This window comes from Vombatus ursinus, unplaced genomic scaffold (genome assembly GCF_900497805.2).
Source record: "Vombatus ursinus unplaced genomic scaffold, bare-nosed wombat genome assembly UNPS02009205.1, whole genome shotgun sequence".
Classification (NCBI taxonomy): Eukaryota; Metazoa; Chordata; class Mammalia; order Diprotodontia; family Vombatidae; genus Vombatus; species Vombatus ursinus.
The window spans coordinates 6549309-6571415 of NW_020948983.1; the positions used below are offsets into that span (position 1 = coordinate 6549309).

At 36.8% G+C, this 22107-nt stretch overlaps 1 protein-coding gene across 5 annotated transcripts in view; it reads left to right on the plus strand.

Moving 5' to 3' along the window:
• The window catches only part of ABLIM1 (actin binding LIM protein 1), a 273956-nt gene that overhangs the window by 229870 nt on the left and 21979 nt on the right, over window positions 1-22107 (plus strand). For 2 of the 5 annotated variants that reach the window (XM_027851945.1, XM_027851949.1), the window contains 5 exons: window positions 705-860; window positions 5267-5302; window positions 5994-6123; window positions 19157-19204; window positions 21802-21948. In XM_027851945.1, coding sequence (XP_027707746.1) covers window positions 705-860; window positions 5267-5302; window positions 5994-6123; window positions 19157-19204; window positions 21802-21948 — 517 coding nt within the window. The remainder of the gene's footprint in view (window positions 1-704; window positions 861-5266; window positions 5303-5993; window positions 6124-19156; window positions 19205-21801; window positions 21949-22107) is intronic. The other 3 variants (XM_027851947.1, XM_027851948.1, XM_027851946.1) reach the window with 2 other exon arrangements.

The window sequence follows — 22107 nt, forward strand, 5'->3', positions numbered from 1 at the left end:
TTGTTTACTTATTGGTAGAGAATTGTTTAAAACTAACAATGGTATAATTAGTTGAAAACAGATCATCAAAAAACATTTGCATTTATGTTACGAAGTGCAATTGTATGATTTTTTTATAGTAGATATATCTTGATAATTATTGTTTGAACTAATATTAAAGTTAATTTTCATTTTCTGACCACATATCAGCTGGGCAATGGAGAGATAGCCCATTGACATTCTAGAGATGGTGGGATGTCAGACTACAAATTTCTTGCAGATAATTTACATGAGCATAATTGAGAGTTGATTGTATATTTATAGCCAGCACTGAGTATTCTTAAATTCTGCCATTAAACATTATGAGTTTGAGAAAGATAATTAAATATTTAGTTACTTAAAGATGCAGCCCTTGTTCTTCACCATCTGGGAAGACTTTTACTCATCTGTTTCCAGTTAATTTACTCTCCATAATAAATTTAGAAAGATATCTTTAAGGGTGTTTTTTTTCCTACTTGTTGATGAGTTCTATGGAGGCTTTTTCATAAGCTCCTAATTTTTTTAATTGACTAATTTGCCCAGTAAAGAGGCAGTGTTCCTGAGAATGTGATTGTGCAAGTTACTATATCTACTTTCCAAAGCAAACCTAGATGGTGTTGGTAATAAAGAGTTCCTATCGGATATGGGCATTCATGCTAATTTTTCTTTCTTTTCTGTTCTGCCAGGCAAAAGTCGACAATGAGATCCTAGATTACAAGGATTTAGCAGCCATTCCCAAGGTCAAGGCAATTTATGATATTGAACGTCCAGATCTTATTACCTATGAGCCATTCTACTCTTCAGGCTATGAGGACAAACAGGAGAGACAGAGCCTTGGAGAGGTAATGAATTCCCAAAGTAGCTGGTATTTCAATCATATTTGTACAAAATTTCCTTCCCTTCTCTTTGATTTTATCACTGTTCACAAGAACTGCTGTTCGGAGCCTCTCTTTCAGTTAAAAGATTTCTACCGTATGTTCTCTTTTCTCTTCTCTGTCGCTGCCACCACTCACGGTCACCCCATCACTTCACACTTGGACTATTGATATACTGCTGGTGGTTCTACTTGCTTTGTCTTTCCCCACTCCAGACCATTCTCCACTTAGCCTTCACGTTGACCTTTTTAAAGCACAAGTCTGTCCATTCAATCCCACTCTTCAATAAGCCGCAGTGACTCCCTGTCATCTCTAGGATCTAATACAAATGCCCTCTTTTGGACATCCAAAGTACTTCATAACCTAGTAGTCCCTTCCTACCTATCCAGTTTTCTTATGTCTTCCTCACCTGCCCCCCAAGTACTTCGGGATAGTGACCCTGGGCTTCTTGTTCTTCCTCCAACAAAACATTCCATCTCCTAACTCCATGTATTTTCACTGGCTGTCTTCCATGCCTGAAATTCTCTCCTGCCTCATATCCATCTCCTGACTTCCCCCAAGTCTACCCTAAAATTTCACCTTCTGCAAGAATCCTTTTCCAGTCCTCCTTAGTCTTAACGCCTTCAGCCTGAAATTATCTCCAACTGCACACACACATACACACACACACACACACACACACACACACACACACGTATATATACTTATACATACATATAGGTGTATCTATACACATATACATTTACATGTTTATATTTATACATATACACACATTATACATGTGTGTATTTGTGTGTGTGTTTCTACATAGTTGTTTGCATGTTACCTTCCCCAACAGACTGTGAGCTTCCTGAGAACAGGAACTGTTTTTTTCCCCCTTTCTTTGTATCCCCAGCACTTAGCACCATGCCTGGCAATTTAATAAATGGTTGTTGACTAATTAGCTCAGCTCTATCAGGGATACAAAGGGATACCATGCTTTAAGGCATGGTCCTTACCTTTTCTTCTCAGTATTTAAATTAAGAATAAAAACAATAAAATTAAAAATTAAAAAAAATCTTTTCAAAAGGTGCAGAAGGAAACAAAAACAATGTCAGAAGGAAACACAGCCAAGTGGAGCGGTTTTGAATGCATACATACAGACAGACAGAAATATGTCTGTATATGTATGCATATATATGCATGTATATATATATGCATGCATGTATATATACACACACATATATATATGCAAACAGTGTAGAGATTCAGTTTCATAGAAAATCCTTTTTTTTGTGTTCTGCTGTATGTATTGAATGGTTTGGTTGTTTTTTATCTTGCTTTGCTGTTTAAGTTCAGAAAAAAAAATTTTTAAGTGGAAAAGGCATGGTTCCTACCCTCAAGCTGCTTACAGTGTAGGTGGGGTAATAAGGCAAACACGTGTTAGCACAGATAGTACAAAGCAGAACTGAGGGGCTCTGTGTGGCACAGGCTAGCCTCAAGGAGAGAGGTCAGTGAAAGTGAAAGTAATAAAGACTTCCCAGAGGAAACGGATCTTGAACTGGGTCTTGAAGACTGTGTATAATTTGAATAAGATGAGAAAAGAGAAGGCTTTCCAGACAGGGGTAGGGAGATGGAGATGATGAGCACAGTGTGTTCTTGAGATGGGGAGGAGACCAGGCTAGTATTGTTGATGTTTAGATTTTCTATAGCCAAAGCTACCTGTATCCCTATTGCCACTGAGATGATTCAGAATGTTTACCAAGATAAGGCAAATACTTTCCTACCGCTGGGCTAAGGGCCTTAGAGTCCTTCAGCCTGGCCCTATACCCCAGGTTTAGGGACTTCCCCTGCTGTGCTCCTCACTTCAAACCAAGGAAGGACAGGACCTAAGCTCCGAACACAACAGAAAGATACTTTAATTGGAGTCAAAAGCACAAATCAATCCATCAAACAGTAAAAACAATAAAACAAAAAGAAAATAAAAGTCCATCAAAAACAATTTATTCATGAAGAAGAAAACAAGGGTTACTTTTTTCATGGTTTGATTCTAGCTTCAGTTGGATTCAGTCTCAGAATGACTTTTTTCTTTTCCTTATTTTTTGTCACAAAAAAGTCTTCCCCTTGCATGTTTTATCCCCCAAAGTATCTCAGAATTAGAGCTTTCCATTGCTTGGGAAATATCTGTTTTCATGTAGTACCACCTAGTGGTCAAGCTGTACTCATTTCTTCAAGGCAAGGGAAATTTCCCAAGGGATGCTGACTTGTGGCTTCTTCAGAGTTGCTCAGAGCAAGTATCTAAATTCTACATGTTCCCTCAGATATTCACTTTCCTTTCCATGCCAACAATTAGTGTAAGTGACCACTGGGCAAGATTCAGTTCCCCGGCTGACGCTTGACTTTTCATGGAAATGAGAGATAGAGAGAAAGGTCAACATACAGTGGCCCTATGCAGAGACCTCTTTGTGTCTTTAGCACCTCCCAGAGTCCCCTTTTGAGCAATATTCATGCTGCTGCTGCTGCTGCTGCTGTTAACAGGAAATGGTGACCAAACGTATCCCAAGAAGCTGCCACCAGTATAGACTTTGTACGAACTTTGTACAGACTTTGTCTTCATATAAACACCATGGAAATGAATGCTGGTAACCAACATATTGGGATTTCTAGCCATCGCTGTACTAATGGATGATGATAATATGAGCAGAATCCTTTTTAATACTAAAGGCAAGTCAGGCAGGTAATCAACAAGCATTTATTAAGTGTTGATTACACGCCAGTGTAAACAACTTTAGTGTCCAACAGAAGTATGATATCATCTTAGATTAGGTGCTTGATACCTTTTACCTGGATTATGTTATTAGGCTCACAATGGGTCTTCTTGCCTCCCATCTCTTCTCTTACCAGTCTATCCTGCAAAAGTTGCCAAAGTAATCTTCCTAAAATGTAGGTCCTTCCACCAACCCCTCCCCACAAAATATAGCTTGTAGTGGTTTCTCATTACCTCTTCATTATGTAGCACAGTGCAAGACTTCGGAGTCACAGATGCCCAAGTTCAAATCCTCTCTCTGATACTTACTCACTATGTGATCCTGGGCAACTCACTCAGCTTCAGCCCCAATTTTCTCATTTTCTTCTTCTTTTTTTTTGGTGAGGCATTTGGGGTTAAGTGATGTGCCTAGAGTCACACAGCTAATGAGTGTTATATGTCTGAGGTCAGATTTGAACTCAGGTGCTCCTGATTCCAGGGCCGGTGCTCTGTCTACTGTAGCTGCCCCAATTTCCTCATTTTCAAAATGGAAAATAATAATAGCACCAACCTCACAGTGTTGTTGTAAAGATCAAATAAGGTAACATATAAATGCTAGCTATAATAATAATAATGATAATTAATATTATCATCATCCGGACAAATCAAATCAAGAAACACATATTAAATGTCTAGTGTATGCAAGGCCTTCTGTTATGAACTTAAGGGATACAAAGAAAGACATGGACCTTGCCCTTAAAGAGCTTGTAGTCTAACCAGTGTGTCATGGCATAAACATATGTAAGGTTAAATCATAGTAAACAGAAAATAGCAGGTTACACAGTGGGTAGAGCTCTGGATGTAGAGTCAGGAAGACCTGAATTCAAATCCAGCCTCAAATACTTTCTAGTTATGTGATATCACTTGGGCAGGTCATTTAACCTCTCTGTCTCAGTTTCCTCATCTGTAAAATGGGAATAATAATGGTAGCTACCACCTGGGATTGTTGTGAGAATAAAATGAGATAATATTTGGAAAGTACTTTGCAAACTTTAAAGCACTACATGGGTGCTATAATGATAATAATTATTTTTTAAATTTTAAATATTACTTTTATTATTATTATTTACCAGATGAAGAGGGGTGTAGACAATAACTACTATGCTTTCAGAAAAGGGAGAGATCATTGTGGGCAGGAGTGGTCTGGGAAGGTTTTATGGAGTTAAAGTGAGCTGGAACAGGTCTTTAAGGATGAGTAGGATTTTATTAGGCAGAGAGAAGGGAAAGATGGCATAGGAAAGTCATATGAATATCAGACTCTCCCTGGAATTCCTCTAAAATGTGCTTCTTGAACCTTTCCTAAAAATCGTGGAAAGAATGCTAAATGTAGTCAGATGAGACCTGGGTTGAAATCCCCTCTCCAGTACTTAATAGCTGTGTAAGTACAGACAGGTCATTTCACCTCTATTAAAATTGGAGTCAGAGAGATAAGATTTGGCCTAGAAGAGACATTGTTCCATATTTTCTAATGATCACTTTGAGCAACAGAACTAAGAAGGTAGAAATTATTAATGGTTTAAATTCGTGGAAAGGGAAAAAGTATGCTAAGAAAAAGTTATGACTGCATCGTTCTCTCTCATTCTTACAGTCTCCAAGGACTCTGTCTCCCACGCCATCTGCAGAAGTAAGTGTTCTATGGGGAAACTGGGTTTCACTTGGGCAGTAAAAATATTTGGGATTTTTCAGGGTTGCTTGCATTCTTCAGGATTTAAAAAAATAAATAAATTCACAAAAACCTGAAAATTATTTGTAGTAGCTGTGAAGAAAAACTTGAGGGAATGGGTTAGCCTGGAGTGTTTCTACCTGCCAAAGTCTACAGAATATGGGAACAAATTCAGAAAAATGTTGGCTGGTAATAGAAAGCCACACACTGAATCATAGACAGCTCCAGAAAAGTTTTCAGAGAGTGAAATCATCTATCATAATGTGTGGTGTGCTTACCTCTGTACTCTGAGGGATCATCTTTATGGTTAATCCTGAAGAATCAAGTCATTTAACATCAGTGTCTTCATTTATAAAATGGGAATTATAGCATACTATCTTCCTCCCAAAGTTATAATGATGAAAGTGGGAATCATAATTATTTTTGTTAGCTTTCATCAGAACTTGATTGTAGTGACAAAATCAGTCAGTTAACATTTATTAAGCACCTACCACATGCCAGGCACTGTACTATGCATTGATAATATAATAAGAAACTAGAAAAAAAAAATCTCTGATCTCAAGTAGCTTACCATCTAATGGGGCTTTTGAAGGTATTTACGTGTCATATATCATATTGACTTTAGGGGGCCTTTTGGACATTTTCTTTCCAGGGATACCAGGATGTTCGGGATCGAATGATCCATCGATCAACTAGTCAGGGCTCCATTAACTCCCCTGTCTACAGCCGTCATAGTTACACGCCAACAATGTCACGTTCTCCACAGCATTTCCACCGACCTGGTAAGGGCAATGGTTATCTATGATTTATCTCCTTACAGGCATCACTATTTCTAGTGATAACTCAATGATAGAGAGATGATGAACCATCATTGTCATTGGAAGGATAGCAGACAAGTTTTTAACATTTTTTTCCTCCCCCTGACAACTGTCTTGCAGCCGTCTTTCATACTAGTCATTAAATACTGACTTTTTTTTAAAGTTGCATTGGTGGTTTCTTATGGATAAACTATACAAATGATCAAATATCTTCATCAAGCTATTGCTATTCCATAGTATAATAATATAGTTTTATTACCTTGGCTTGACTCATGACATGTTGAAAGAGCCAAATGCGTAAGTTCTTAATTGTTCACATAGCTATGGAAAGCTTTGGAAGCATTCAGTCTTTCCAAGAGCAGTTAAAAGATGATTTCTATATATAGCACTTGAAGACCAGATTAGAATTACACCTGTATTATGGGTTTCACTTGACCTTTCTTGCTCTCATCCCATTCAATTCAAGTACAGGATCCTCATTGCTGTCAGGGGCAAGGTCGGGGGTGAGGGGTATCTCTGTGTGGAATTGGAGGAGAATGAAGAGAGATCAGAAGCCTGAATTTTTTAAAATCCCCTATGAAGTAGAATTAGAAAGGAAGATGTGGGTCTGTCTCTTTCAGAGAACCTGAGAATAGTGGTAGAATGATAATTGTTACTCTGTGCATCAATAAAGACTATTTTAAGCATCTTACCTTGATTTAATGATGGAAAGAAAGTCAACATGTCACTAAGTGTGCTTTAAAATACACTAGAATTAAAACTGAAAGAAGTTAATGAATGTAAAAAGGCTGCAAATTTCTGTTTCTTGCCAGTAGATTTTATGCCCACACAATTCTCCTTTGGCCAAAGTAGACCCCATTCCAAACCCTCCTTCTTACACAATAGTAGGCAAATAAGCAGACAGGTAATGAATACTTGTTAAATTACTGAACTAAAATACGCTGCATTTTTTCTTCGTTTTTTAAGGCCTTCATTGAATACTCAGGATGCCTGAATATTTTTACTTACCAACTGGAAAGATTCCACTTAAAAGCTGGTACTTCCAGGTTATAAATAATCCTTTTTGCCACTGCCTTCTCCATCCCTTTACTGTACCCTCTGAGGGAACTGTAAACCACCAAGATAGCTGGTCTCTGGCATCAAAGCAGGCATAGATTGTATGGAGTGATTGGGAGAATAAGGTTCTCTGAGTACAGGTATCTATCTTCATCTCATAAGAAAAAAGGTCCAGTAAGGGGTGGGGAGGGGAGGGACACCGAGGGGAGAGAGGATTGAACAGGGAACTTTAAAAAAATTATCTTTACTGATCATTCAAGAGTATTCATCTGTTGTAATCATTTTTCCTTTAAAACAGCCTTACGACTTTTTTAGACTCACCTAGCTTTTGAGAGATGTATTTCTCCACTTATATACACTTCTGCTGTAGTGCAGGTTGGGTCATTTTCTTGGATTTATTCTGCATATCCAAAATGAGGCTGGAGTTAGATTCTGACATGGTAGTGACAGTGGACAGTATTGATGTCCCTAGTGATTTCTGCTCATGCCTCCCTAAGTCACTCTTGCTTCCCTCTGGCTATGTAGATCTGCCCTAAATCCCTTAGGTGTGTGCGTGTTTTGTTTTGTTTTGTTTCTAGTTTTCAGGGTCTACTGATTCTCAGAGATGTTTGGAGGCAGATCCATCTGCTTGTGTTGCCCAGCCTTGTCAGTGAACCTGAAAGGGATCTTTTCCCTTCTAAATCAATTCAAAAATGACATTAAGCTTTTGGAGAGAAGTTTGCAGCTTTTAGAAAAAAATTCCAATATTGAAGAACATTTCCCCTCAAACTGGTAGAATCGCCATCTTCTTACATGTCTTTCAGTTGGCTTTGTTTTTTGTCAGGTGCACATCAAAAACAGCTGCTAATTGATATATCTGGGTATTGCAATGTTTGCATGTCAATAGCTGGTTGTATCCCAACCCGTGACGTGTTGTTGCTCTTGTCTGCCAACCGAAAACATTTATCCTGATAGGTGAATCGATGCCAACCTGTTTTTAAAAAATACTTTCTAGAACTTTGCCTAACCCTTGACCTGGTACATTCTTAACCCTTTCTCCTTCCTACTTTTCAGACTTCTGATTAAAATGCTCTTTTCTTTTGGTTCCTCTCTCCCTGCTTCTGTCTTAATTTTTATTCTTCTTTCTGTTTTCATTTTGTCCCTGCCCCACGACTCCTTTTGCTGCTACAGAGCTGCTCTCTCCTGGTGTGCAGCGGTTGTCACACCTGCGCACTAGCAGTCTCAGCTCCACCCACAATGACTCCCGCCCCAACTCCCCATTCCGACACCACTTCATTCCCCATATCAAAGGTAAGGAGTCAGGCCTTTCTAGCTAGCACCCTGCATAGTGGAGATTTATTAGCACTCTTATGAAAGCTAATAAGGTTTATCTCCGAAAGGTAGCCTTGAGCTTTTTTAATCTTTCCGCATGCCTCTGATGTCTCACTACACTTGTGTGTGTGTGTTTAGAACTGGCATAACATTTTCCTTCGGGAGAAATATGTCATTTCTAAGGGCCCTAGATGAAGAAAATATATATACTTATATATATTACATATTAGAAACATATAGGCGATCTACTGCTTAGGGTACAGAGATTATTTTGGTGATTATGTTTTAAAAGACACTTAATATGTAATATATAGCTCCTATGCTGGCCAAGTTGGTACACAGTTTTAATAGGTGATGTGTATTTCTGAAAATATTTAGGCTACCAACATGCAGAAATTACCTCAAAAGCGATGAGTTGGTTAACAGTATTAAGTCTTGGCCAACATGAAAAGATCCATGGCAACACCTTAAATATTTTTGTTGTCAATTCTCTTTCTGAGTCCATATCTTTAAGCTATCTTCCTTTTACCTGGCCTGTCTTCCACTTGGAAAATGAGATATATCCTGTTTTCTGTTTCCAAGATAGGCCTGTTTTTGGTCCTGCCCCACATTTCCCTTTGTGATATTTAACCAGTCCTTCCTTGTCATTGTTCTTTCATCTCCTATAACAGGCCTTGATCAGTGTTCTTGTTTTCTTCTCCACTGTGGGGAAGCCAAGGATCCTGATGAGGTTTAAAAGGGGTCATCATTTGAAATAGACTTCAGAGTTCAGAAGTGGTGCTGGTTTCTACTACCTACTTCATCTGAAACAAGCCAACTGATGGAAGCATCAGTGAGAAGAGGTTCAGGAAGCATAGGCTGTTGCCATGGATCTTAAAAAATGCTAATAGACTTCAACCATATTCCAAGCACTCAAGTTAGTGACTTATAAATTGGAATCCTAGGGGGTGGGGGAGAGTGGTTTTAATTAGCACATATTTGCAACCTACCCAAGCACTTTTCCTTTATATTAACTTGATTCTTAGTTATTAGATCTCTTAAAAATAAATGCACTTTTCATGTCAGCATGAAATTAGCCAACAAATTTTGTCATTTCAACATTTTCTATGCACCAAAAACAGCGTTGCTGTCATACTTTGTGATGGCACAAGGATCTTCTTCAATGGGCACTGTGAGAAAATACTTCTAACGAATTTGCCTAACAGTCTGGAATCCATCCGTCCTTGCCAACTTATTTTTTAAAAAATCAGTATTATTATCACTGAGTGTTTTTTTTTGGAATAAAACCATTTTTAAACTGACAAACTCAGTTATTATCTGTTATGGAAAAAGAATGATATGGCCACTTGATGGCCAACCCTCTGATGATGAGCCTCTTGGAAGAGCTTGTCTTTGGACAACAGACACATAGTCTCACACTGAGCCTATATTCATCTCGGAGCCTTTCCAGTTCCTTAATATTTTCTAGAGATTGCACTCAGACATATCTTTTGAGAATAGAGTCAGCACTACCCCAAAATAAAGGAGCACATGGGTAGATAGTCTACTTATCCTCAGAGACCTTAACGTAAAAGTATTTGTTCTAACTCAACTTCATTTTGTAATGTAGAAGAAAATGTTACTGATTCATTAAGATGAAAATTTCCCATTTTGTTTGGATAGGCTTTTTCTTCTCATATCTAAGATTTTTTTTAAGATGGAAACTTTTTACAGTAGATATCATGCTTGAATTCCTACACACAGTTATAAAATTTTGATCAAACTATTATGACATACTCTGCCATTTCTGATCTTAGACAAAGCATTAATTTATTTAGATCTGTTGTTGCTCAGAAGTATGAGAGTGTAGATTAAACAAATGACAGAGACACCAATGCTTGGTATGCTCATTTTTTTCTAACACATGAAATCTAAGATGCTTATTAAATAACCTTTAAATGTTCATTTTTCTATTTCTTTTTTCAATTAAAAAAACTGCATGTTTTTGATGTTGAGATAGTCAGCATCCTTCCCCAAAAATGTTTGATAACATTTTTATTTATTTTTAGCTTTTCAATAATAAAATTATCTCTTCTGAAAAAGACTAAAAATGCCACGTGCTTTTTGCTCCTGTCTGCTATTTTATCCCGCAATGATAGCTTGCCTTCAAACTTTTGTTTGGATCTAGGTTCCGAATCTTTGAACTCATGATTGATCGAAACAATCAAATGAGGGCAAACTTAGCAAAGGCATTAGAGCAAGGGTGGTTGGTAACCATATGATATGAATACAAACTTAAGTTATTCATATATTAACTGTAAGTTGCAACTAAAAAGTTAAATAAAAAATTCCCCTTCTTCATGTCTTCTCACTTGGGCTTTATTTGTGCTAATTAGTGCATGTGTAACTAACATATATTTTCTAAAGTCAAAAATATAGCATTCACGTAATATCTACTGATATTAAAAGTGGAATGTCCTTATTGGCAAGCAAGCTAATTAATAATATGCCCTAAGGAGGAGATGACTTTAGGACTCTGGAATTTGCCCTGAACTCCACTACTCTGGTAGCACTGGATATTTGAAAGGGTTCAATGCTGTTTCTCCTGATGAATCCCATAATTTTATGAGTTCTTATGTTTCTTTGCCTTCTGACATTCTATGAGTCTCAACTTCTACTGAAAAGTGTTCATCTGTTCATACAGAAGAGCTTTTAGTGCTTAGAAAATATTCCATGAAGGGAATATTTGCCTCTCTTAAAAACATATTCAAGAGATTTTTAAAAGACCATGATCTCTAGGGTTTTCTTGTAGTCTTTGATTTAAATATTTGTTTTAAATCCTGGAGACTACCTCATTGAATTTGGGGAATTATCTTAGTTTAAAATGGAAGAGATTAGTATTTTAGGAGTGTTGAAATACAAGCAGTGAAGCCTTAGCTTTTCTACCAAGCCAAAGTAAAATTATCCCTTTGGACACACAAGTTCCATTATCTCTGGTGCGTGTCTGGTATGGGGTCCCCCAAAGTACACTAAACTAAAGTTGATTGCATGAATAATAAAGCTGAGGAGCTCAACATGAGATTCACTGTCTGTTCTTACTCACCTGCCCCCTCCCAATTTTCTCCCCAAATTTCATTTCATTTCTGAGTACATTTGATTTCTTCTCTCCTGACCTTCTTTTCAGCTTCATTCTACATTGGTATGTGCCACTGAAGCCATTCAGTTGTCATGCATGCCCCAAGGTTTGGAAGGGAACCCATTTTCACTTTGTTTTTGGTGGTTGTGCACAGTTTGATGGGTTTCTCCTCCTTCCCCTTGACAATATTGCAACAACCTCTATTTTCCATAACCTTGAAGCATGTAAGAAGATTGTGGAATGAATCAAATAAAGTTAGGTCCTACCAGGCCACATACTAAGTTTCTTTAGCCTGTCTTAGAATGGTTTTCCTTGTTCTATCACAAATGTGATACTGGAGGGAGTTGGTTGTTCCATTTTAAGAGATTTAGTCAAGTACCTGGCAATCTTGGAACTCACTGAAGAAATTTTAGAAGCTCCCAATGCTTTATGAGGCTCAGGAGTATATTAGCAGGAGCATCACATATAAAAATTACAACTAGGAAATTTATAGGACAAAGATTAAGAGCCCAAAAGCTGAGCACTGCCTCAGGCTTCTCTTACCAGCTGTCCCTCACTCTGGAAATACAGACAAAATAGGCTATTTTTCTGCCACAAAACAAGACAACTGAGGTGGCAGTACCAAATATAGGAAAGAAATAAGGAATAAAACATTTTGAAAATCATTATCTGCAGAGAAAGACTTACTTACTGAAGGATGAATCAGGTTGATTTCCCAAACCATCATTTGAATGTCAGATATCCTAAAATTTAAGAGCTTTAAAAAGCCCTCCTTGGATTGATCCATATGAATGACAATGATCACCACTGTCATTAAAAGAGAAAGAATGAAAGGGTTTTCTCTCCCCTCCATTCTGTAAATGTTAAGGGGCCATTGCTTTGTGGTAAAGAGTTAGAAACATTCTTGGCCTTGATAGGCTCAATAACAATTTAGGATGACCAGATTACAAATATATTTCTTTATATATACACATATACATTCCTGACTGTTTTCCTTTAAGGAATAAATTATTTTAATAGTAAAATAACTATAAGTAACATTATTATATTTGAATTCATAATGTTATAATATTTAGATACTAAAACATCTTTCTACAGGAATAGTGATATAGCATTTATCAGATATTGTTAATTAATTAAGCCCAACTCTTTGATGTACTTAAGTTGTCCCTTGGTTGAATTAGATTGTAAATATGATCACATTTCTTAAGAGAAAAGATGTTTATCTTAGAAAGGGGACAGTTGGCTTCATAGATTACTTGGAGATTTCATTTACTTTTATTTTATATTCTTTATGTTAGAGATAAGCTTTGATAGTTATACCTTCTTAGTACAGTTACACCATTGTATCATCCTCTCTATCCTCTTTGACTTATCCAGTACTCGGACTTCTGCCAGCCTCAACTTTCTGATGCAGCTAAGAATTCAAAAAGAGACCTAGATAATAATACTGGCCTGCACTTACTTTACATAGTACTTTAAAGTTTGCAAAGTGGTTAAGTGCTTTGTCTCTTTGGGTCATAACAGTCCTGTGATATAGGTACCTTTATTATCTTTTACAAAAGAATAAACTGAGGTTCGGAGAAATTAAGCTATTTTCCCATAGTCACATAGCTAGTAAATGCCTGAGCCATATTCTAACCCTGATCTCCTTGACTCCAAATCCGCTGCTCTCTCCACAATGCTACCCTGCGTTTTGCAGCACTTTGATTAAGTCTATTTTCTCTGGGCTTCATTTTCCTTGGCTCGCCAAGATTTTTTCTAGCTCTGTGATTCAACAAATCAATAAATCTTTAATCTAAAACATACTTTACTTGATCAATACTTAATTGTCTAATTTATACTGGTAACCAGGGCCAGCTCAGGGCAAAATGTGAAAGTAGAAAGTGATCTGCCATCCACAACTTCCCAAGTCACACTCCTACTCTCCTTTCAGGGTCCTAGTTATCTACCTGCTCGCTCTCTCTCTCTCTCTCTCTCTTTCTCTCTCTCTCTCTCTCTCTCTCTCTCTCTCTCTCTCCCTCTCCCCCTCCCTCCCTCCTTCCCCCTCCCTCCCTTTCTCTGCTCTCTTCCTCATTAAGAATGCCATCTTTTAAGAGGCTTCTGACATCAATAATTATTATCAATATAAATGAATGTGTGCCTCTAAATGGTGCCATGAAAAGCTTTGTTAAATGAATCTCTGTTAAAAGAGTAGAGACAAACATGTGGAAGAATGATTTTGGGGAGAGGGTAGACTTTCCATTCCCCTCCTCTCATGTGGTGGGGATGGTTGCCTTCTTCACCTGTGTGATATTAGCCCTCTTGGCACCTTCTCCTCTGCCTTAGGTTACAGTCAGAGAGTAGGGAGAACAATGATCCCCCAGATAGGGGATAGGAAAGGAAAAGAATGTGAATTCTATTTACAAATTTCTTGGCAAATTAAAAGGTCATGTGGGAGGCTTTGGCAAACTTGTGAAACATTGCTTTGATAGGTTGAGGTATGTTTGTGTTTTGAGCAAGGGACCATTCTGGAAACTGGGAGGTCCTATTGTCTGTGAAGCACTTCCAAGGAAGACTAATTAACTGGTTCACTCAGTAATGAACTTGCCTAATAGAGGAGACGTTGTCTCTACTGTAGAGTGTACAATTGGATTTTAGTTGATTTCTGTAAGAATGCCAATATTTATCTCTGAGATCCTTAAATCATGCTAGAGAAATGATGGCGCCTTACATTCTAAACACAAGAGAAAGCTTTTAATGAATTTTTCTTTCATGTTTTGCTGTATGTTTGAATATCTTTCTTTTTTAGATATAGTTGTGATACTGGTTAACAATGACCAAAGTTCAATAAACATTTATTAAACACCTACTATGTGCCAGTAACTGTTCTAAGTACTTTAAAAGGAATTCATAAGAAGGAGCCTTGGTGTAGTACACAACTGACCTTAGAATCAAGAAGACAGACCTGGCTTCAAGTCCCACTTTTAACACATACTTGTTTTGTGACCCTGGGCAAGTAACTGACTAATCGCGTCAGTGTTATAGACAACTTTCTAGGACTTTAACTTGCAGAACAATTGTTGTTCTATATTGGTAGAAGGAGTTTCTTCTCTGTGAATTCTCTATCCCAATAAAATCATAGACTGAGTCCAGAAAGAAATAGAATTCTCCCTTTCCAAATCTCATTTTGGTCTTGTGGCTTGAATTGGTAACATTGCATACTTTTCCTGGAAGGCTATGATTTCTGGCCATAAAATGAAGCAAGCATTGGACCAGATGAATTCCAAGTTCCCTGCTAGCCCTAAATTCACTGATCCTATGACATCAGGTTCACAATGAGGTAAATGTAGTTGAATTCTGCAGGGGTAAGTGACAAGATACTGCTGAGACATCTCCCAAGTAAAAATATGTAACTGACTAACCAAGACAACATTTTTGAGATGAAATTTCTAGACTTTCTTTTTGAAGAATTGTCCAAGGGATTTTGGTTTCCAATTGTCTAGTTTTCCTATGAAGAATACCTGGTGTTTTCAGATCATGGTAGAACATTCTTTGAATGGGAAACTATTGGTTCAGAGATGTTGAGTATCTACTACAGTGTATAAGCTATAAAAAGAGACAATGATTCCATTGGTGGATATTTTCTCTCTAGATATCTTTAATTAAAGAGTTAAAAAGAATTTAGGGGATATTTACTAAAGTCAAAAATGATAATGCCATTGATTAAGCAGAATATGAATTAATCATTTCATTTAAGGTATTTCTTCCTTAAGAACATGTAAGTCATGTTCTCCCAACCCATGTCTGTCTCTAATTCTGTTAAGTTCATGCTAATTTTTATCTCAGTTTATCTGATGACAAACCTGAGCTAAGTCTCATAAGGCAAAGTATTAGACTATGATTGAGGTTCATTCAGGAACAATTTATCCAGCAGTTTTTATAACATTTCTTAACTATTAGCTAATTATGGCCTAATGCATGAAGCAGTAAATTAGCCTTCATAAAATATTAGGAGCTTGGTGCAATACTGTGCAAATATCAACGTCAAATGCAACTTCGATTGCATACCCAAGCTTAAGATATATCATGTGAAATTCCCTCAGAGCTGCGTTTGGAAATTCAAAACTCACCTTTGTAATAATGTGCTACTTCTTTTATATTAGTCTATGGTTTCATTGTCTAAAATTACGTACTTGGAATAAAAATTTAATTTTCTCTCTAGTAAATTAGAATTTTTAGGCAATACAATCTAAAATCAGGTGGCATAATTTAAAGAATTTGCTTGCAATGCTCTAATATTTGCAAATATGTATAAATATAGACATGTATAATTTTTAAATGTTACTGATATAATAACTTGACAGAATCCTACACCCCTAATGATGTTTCCTCATTTAAATGTCAGCTAGTAGAGATAGAAGCAACATAAAGGCTGTAAGGAAAGGAAAGAAGTAAGTTAGAACACTCCTTTTGACCGTAAGCCCATTTTAGACAGCCCCCAAAGAGATTCCCCTGAGCTTACGCTGAAACAAGTTATTAAGTCAGTAAGTTTTTATGTCTCCCATGAATGGTAGCCATAGTGGAATCTAACTTCTCAAGAGAAAAGTAGAAGGAAGTAGAAGCAAATGAGGTATAGATATCAAAAGATTGAATTCTACTCTGTCCACTTCAAAGTAAGAAAACAAAGGAATCATATTACAAGAAACCATATTGCATTGGTAAGGGGAAGGATTGGGTAACAACATGAGTTTTCTACCAGAACTAGTCTTCAGTTCAGACAAACATGCTCTGATTGCCAGCATCTGCCTACATGCTTGGAAATGGTTGTATTTGAGTTTGCAAAGCCAGTACTTTACATGCTTGAACTTCAACTGTTCTAATCTTGATTCTAACTCATGAGCAAGAAACTCCCCATTTCTCTTTCTTATATTGACCATCTAACCAGTATGCTGCTTGCTTACAGCATCCAATCGCATGCCATCAGAATGAAGCATCTTGTTGCCAGCTGCCTTTAACTCAGTTCTCCCTTGAACATGAATTTCCCTCTCTCAGAATACTAAACTTGAAATCACCTGTGCTAGCAAAATTGATAACTTATTTGGTTTTCTTTCCTTTTTTTTCTCTTCAGTTTATCTCCTTTCAGTTTGTTGTTTTGAATTTTTATTATGCTTGCTTTCCCCCTCCCCTTTTGTCACTCTCCCTTCTCTCATTTTGTTTTCTCCATTCTTCTCATTGGAGGCAATGAGCCATCCAGCGGCCGGAACTCCCCTCTCCCTTATCGGCCAGACAGCCGCCCTCTAACTCCAACTTACGCTCAGGCCCCTAAACATTTCCATGTTCCAGGTAGGAGCTGACACTGTATGTGTCTTGGTGTCCCGTCACAGTGTAGATTGTAGCCTTGTAAAACCTTTGTCTTGTCTCCATTACCTCACACTCTTTTATTGGGATGCATACAGTTGACAAGCCTAAATTGGAGGTGCTGTTCTAAACGATCATTAGAATAGTTTTATACATGAAATGTAAGGTGATATTAAAGGGTTGTTTTTGGTTTTGCTTTTGTTTGGGGGCTTTTTATGATTGTCTATGGGGGTGGTGTTACTGAAGTTATAGTTGTGGTGACTCAAAAGGAAAATATCTTGTGCTATATATTAATTATTTCTAGATATTAGTTCACAGTATGATTTGGTCCACATGGCAAGGTGAAGCTTTCTTCCTGTTATTGATGTTGAACTATGTAGCTTCAAGGATCTCACTTTTATATCCCAAAGCAATTCTCTCTTTGCCTCAATTGTAAGAATATTCCCACAGATTTTTAATTTCCTGTCCTAGAGATGTGATACCAGATAAATTGAGTGTTCTTTTCATGACATGAAATTAACTGTTTGTGGCAGTATGACTGCATAGTAGCCCACCAAGCAGCCTTGCCTTTCAGGCTTAGGGCTGGAGGCTTTGCTTGGGTATTTATAAGCATCTGCTGATCTGAACAAATGAATGTTCTCCAGCAAGGGGTGCGGAAAGAAAAGTCAGTATTTTGTAGGAAAACAAAATTCTTTGTCTTAATATTAGAATTGGCTCAGCCCTATAAGGAATACAGAATCAAGCAGAGTTTGCCAACCATAGTTATCATAGAGTTCAAGCTATGGTATGCTTTAATTGGCAATAAAGGTAAAATTCTCCACCGTAAGACATTTTTGACCTCTCCTGGCTACTGAAAATTATTTTAATAAATTACCCATTATTTTAATCTTAGTTAACAATTGGCAAACTAATTTATTTTTCTATTTAAGTCAAGAAATTGCAGTAAAACTCAGGGTTACTGGATTTAGAATCAGAGGACCTGGATTTGAATCCTAGTTCTGCTATTTACAACCTACGTGACTTTTAGCAAGTCATTTTCCTTCTCTGGACTTGTTTTCTCATGGGTAAAATGAAGGCATTGGATGATATCTCTAAAGTCTCTTCTCACTCTAAATCCTATGATATCTCAAAATATCTCTAAGGTTTGGTTTGTCATATGGTTTTAGATTGAGGCATCAGTGACATAATGGATAGAGAGCTGGTCTCAGAGTCAGAGTGACCTGAGCTTAAGGCCCAAGTGAGTATATTGACCATATGGCCTTGGGCAAGTAATTTAACCTCTCAGTGCCCCCATGCAATTCTCTAAAATTATAAGTTGTTAAATAGTTTCTGATCTACATTGCTGGAAGGTCTTGTTGAGGGTACCTTTCACCAATGAAATCACAGATCTAGTCAAAACGGTTCTAATTTAGAGCCATCTTCTGTGGTTTGAGAACTTTGAGAATAAATTTATATTTGTAACTTTTAGTCTCATAATGCTCCATGAAGATTTAATTCCTTGAGGCTTGAGGAGAAAATAAGTATTTTGAGATTTTGCCAGATGTATTGGTAGCAGATGGGTCTTAATTAGCAGTAAGGAGGTGGTTACTATCCCACACAAATTAGGATTAGATTGAGCATCCCATGAAAACATCTGACTGTTTTTAGAGTAGAAAGCATTTTCTGTGATTTCTAATTTCACTGCATTGCTTCACACTCAGTTCAGCTCATTAATTAAAAGATAAATTGGACTCTGGTATCTACCAGAAGCTCAATTTCCAGGCAGCAGCAATTTGAGGAGGTTTTTTAACCTCCGAAATAGTTCTGTCTTTCACACCATCAAAACATCTCCTTTGTTTTCATTTTTCTCAATTTTTATCACATTCTTACTGAAATATATATATATTATATATAATGGACATATATATATATAAATTAAGTGGCTCACATCTTGGTTACATCAGCATATTTATCATAAGATGTATTACAAAGACTTTCATGTCACATGTCTGATAATTCACTCATTTTTGTGTTTTTCCTTCAAATAAACTAACTCTTTGTAATACAAAAGAAAACTTTCTGGCCTTTTTTTTTGTTCAAGACTCTTCACACTGGCTTAAAATTTGGTTTATTTTTTCTTGTTTCATAACTGAACTTGTCTCTGTACTCACACATCTTTACTTTTTCATTCCACAGATCAAGGGATCAACATATACCGAAAACCACCCATCTACAAACAACATGGTAAACCTGCTTTCCTCCTTGTAATTCTTAAATAGGAAAGTCAACTCAAATTCATACCTTTGCTGGTCACTGAAGTGCTTACCCAGGGCTTCTTTTAACAAAATTACAGCATCCAGTGGAAGGTGTGTCCAGACATACATAGAGTAATTCAAAGATACAATATTTAATTGTGGTCTGTGAAGGTACAAATTTTATGCACATGCCATAGAAAGTTGATTGTCTAGAGGAAGTGAATTCATTATGGTAAGATTGTATTATAGAAACAGCCAACGGAACCTAGATCACAAAGCCATATTAAACTGGATCCAGCAGCCAAAAGAAAAAACAATGTTCTTACTCTTTGTAGTAAAGCTAAGAGTTTTACTATATGACCTATATTGCATGTAGACTTCCTAACTGGACTAATTGCCTAGAAAGCGTATATAACCCCAATAACTTTGAAGAGCATCAACCTAGTAGGAACAACAAAACAAATGAAAGCAAATGAGACAAAGTCTCTTTGGGTAAACCAAAGTCAACTTAGTTGCTCAGTTACCCACTTCCTTTAGCATCTCTCTTTAGGAGCCCAGTGAGCATTGTAGTTAATGTGGTTTAGTAGAAAGTTGGGTAGGGTTCTGATCCCAACTTGGCCACTTACCAGTGGTATGATCTTGAGCATTTTCATCTCTCTAGATCTCAATTTCCTCATTGGAGTTAGTTGGACTGGATGACTAGCCTAGTCTAATCTTTAACTCTTAGATCCCTTCTAGTTTTAAGATTGTGGAATTCTTTGTTACAGAGTAGAGAAAAAAAATTGAGTAACTACTACATGATAAGTAATAAACATAACCTTTTGTTAAAGTTGTTCTCTTCCTTTTACCAAGAAATTAGTATTTTTGAGATGAAGGAATATCATCACTCCATGCAGATTGCATTTTCTTCTGTAATCTTTGGATCTCTTAAAGGGCTGTGTCATCTTTATGTCGTTATGGACAGATAGAAAACAAAGGCTACCTTCAAGGATATGCTTGATTTATTGGGAGTGTTTAGAAAAAAATATACTCAAATTGTGCCAGGAAACTTGAAAACTGCCTTTGGAATGAGTTGTCAAATAAGCATCACAACTCAAAATGAAAAATATGGTTTAAAATTTTCAAGAAAAAAACTATACATCAAAGTTTGAGGGGAAAAACAAAAAGATCAAATGGCTTGAGGTTCTTTCAGTTTGTTCTTTTTTAAGTTTTACATGATATGCTTGCATTTTAAGTTTCTTAACATTATTTTTGTTTGTTTTTTATGGTTTTAATGTGTCTTCCCACCCTCTCATTAACTTGTGAATGTTTAACCACTGATTTCACCAAATCTAATCCGTAAGTACTGTTTGGTCATGTGTTTGTTTCCCTAAAAACAATTTCCCCAGAATTTGGGATATCAATTTATATACTTTTGCATACAGTAATATCTCTCCTTGCACTTAATTTAAAACACAAATGACACAATTTAAATTTAAGAAGTTTAAATAATATCTCATTATTTACAACAAAGAAATAGCATTTGTGTCTCTCTATTAAAATGACTTTAAATCTGAAGGCTTTATCTCTAACTTGATATAGATTAATCAAGAAAAATGTGGTTTATCAGAAATTATATTGACCTAGAAATCCAGAGGTGTCTCCTAGACTTGGCTTGGCTCTGTCATTGATTAGATGTATGATTTTTGAGTCACTTAACCTCTCTTAACCTGTTTGTTCCTGTATAAAAATTAGAGTCGGACTAGATGATCTTCCAGGTCCCTTTCTCATTCTAAAATTCTATTATTTGAAAAGCCTATTTTTAAAACAAATTAGTATTACACTAGGTCCAATTTACCTATAAACACCTTAGAAAAGGCAGAGTTAAGGTTCAGCATACTGAATTACTTAGCTTTATAATGTGTGTCCTTTTAATCTCTGATTTGTAACATGCACCTGGAGTTAGATGTAGACCTAACTCTTGCTTACAGCTAAGTATAACACAGAGAAAAGAAATGTGAACAGAATAATTTTATCCACTTTGGCCTTTAAAATTGAATGATTCATTTGTATGTACCAAATTTTGAATGAAAATGGTTAATAGATATGGCAGACACATATTACATTGCTAAATACAATTTCCTACAAACCAACAACTGATTCCCCCATTTCTTTTTGGGGTTTCCCCCCACTGGGGCTTAAGAAAGCATGTTCCGTGAATATAATAATTTAAAATGAATGCAACTGCACTAATCCATTTTCAGTTTCTTATCCAAGGGTCCAAAGCAAACAAGCATGCTGATGATTTCCTTAACTCTCAGTGAGTCAAAAGTCTGCTTGATGTGTCTCCCTTATCCCCTTTTATCACTAATCCCTCTAACATGAAACTGTTCTAATTAAATATAGGGTGAGACCGAGCCCCTGAACTTGACACTAGAAATAAGAAAAAATAATCTAGTTGATTCTGGTGTCCCCTAAGTGGCAATGAAAATGCAGCTGATTCTAACGGTAATTGGACTCATGTAGAGGACCAGAGACTCCATTGCTGTGAGATTATACCACAAGTGCTTTAAATCAATAGCTAAGTTCCCCCTGGTTACCCTCTAGATCCAGCTGCCTTGGCAGCACAGAGCAAGTCTTCAGACGATATCATCAAGTCCTCCAAGTTCCCAGCAGCCCATGCTCCAGACCCCAACGAGATACCAAAGATTGAGATGGACCACTGGCCCGGTCCCCCCTCACTTGCTGCCGTAGGTATGCAAATGAAGCAACTAAGTCAAATGAACACAGTTCTAATGGTTCTAGTAATTCATACTAGTGTATGAGAAAATTTAGCATGTTGGAAAAATTTTTAAGGAAAATGCCAAAAAAGAAATTAAAGGACAGAAATAGAGACCAATGTGGTATTAATTT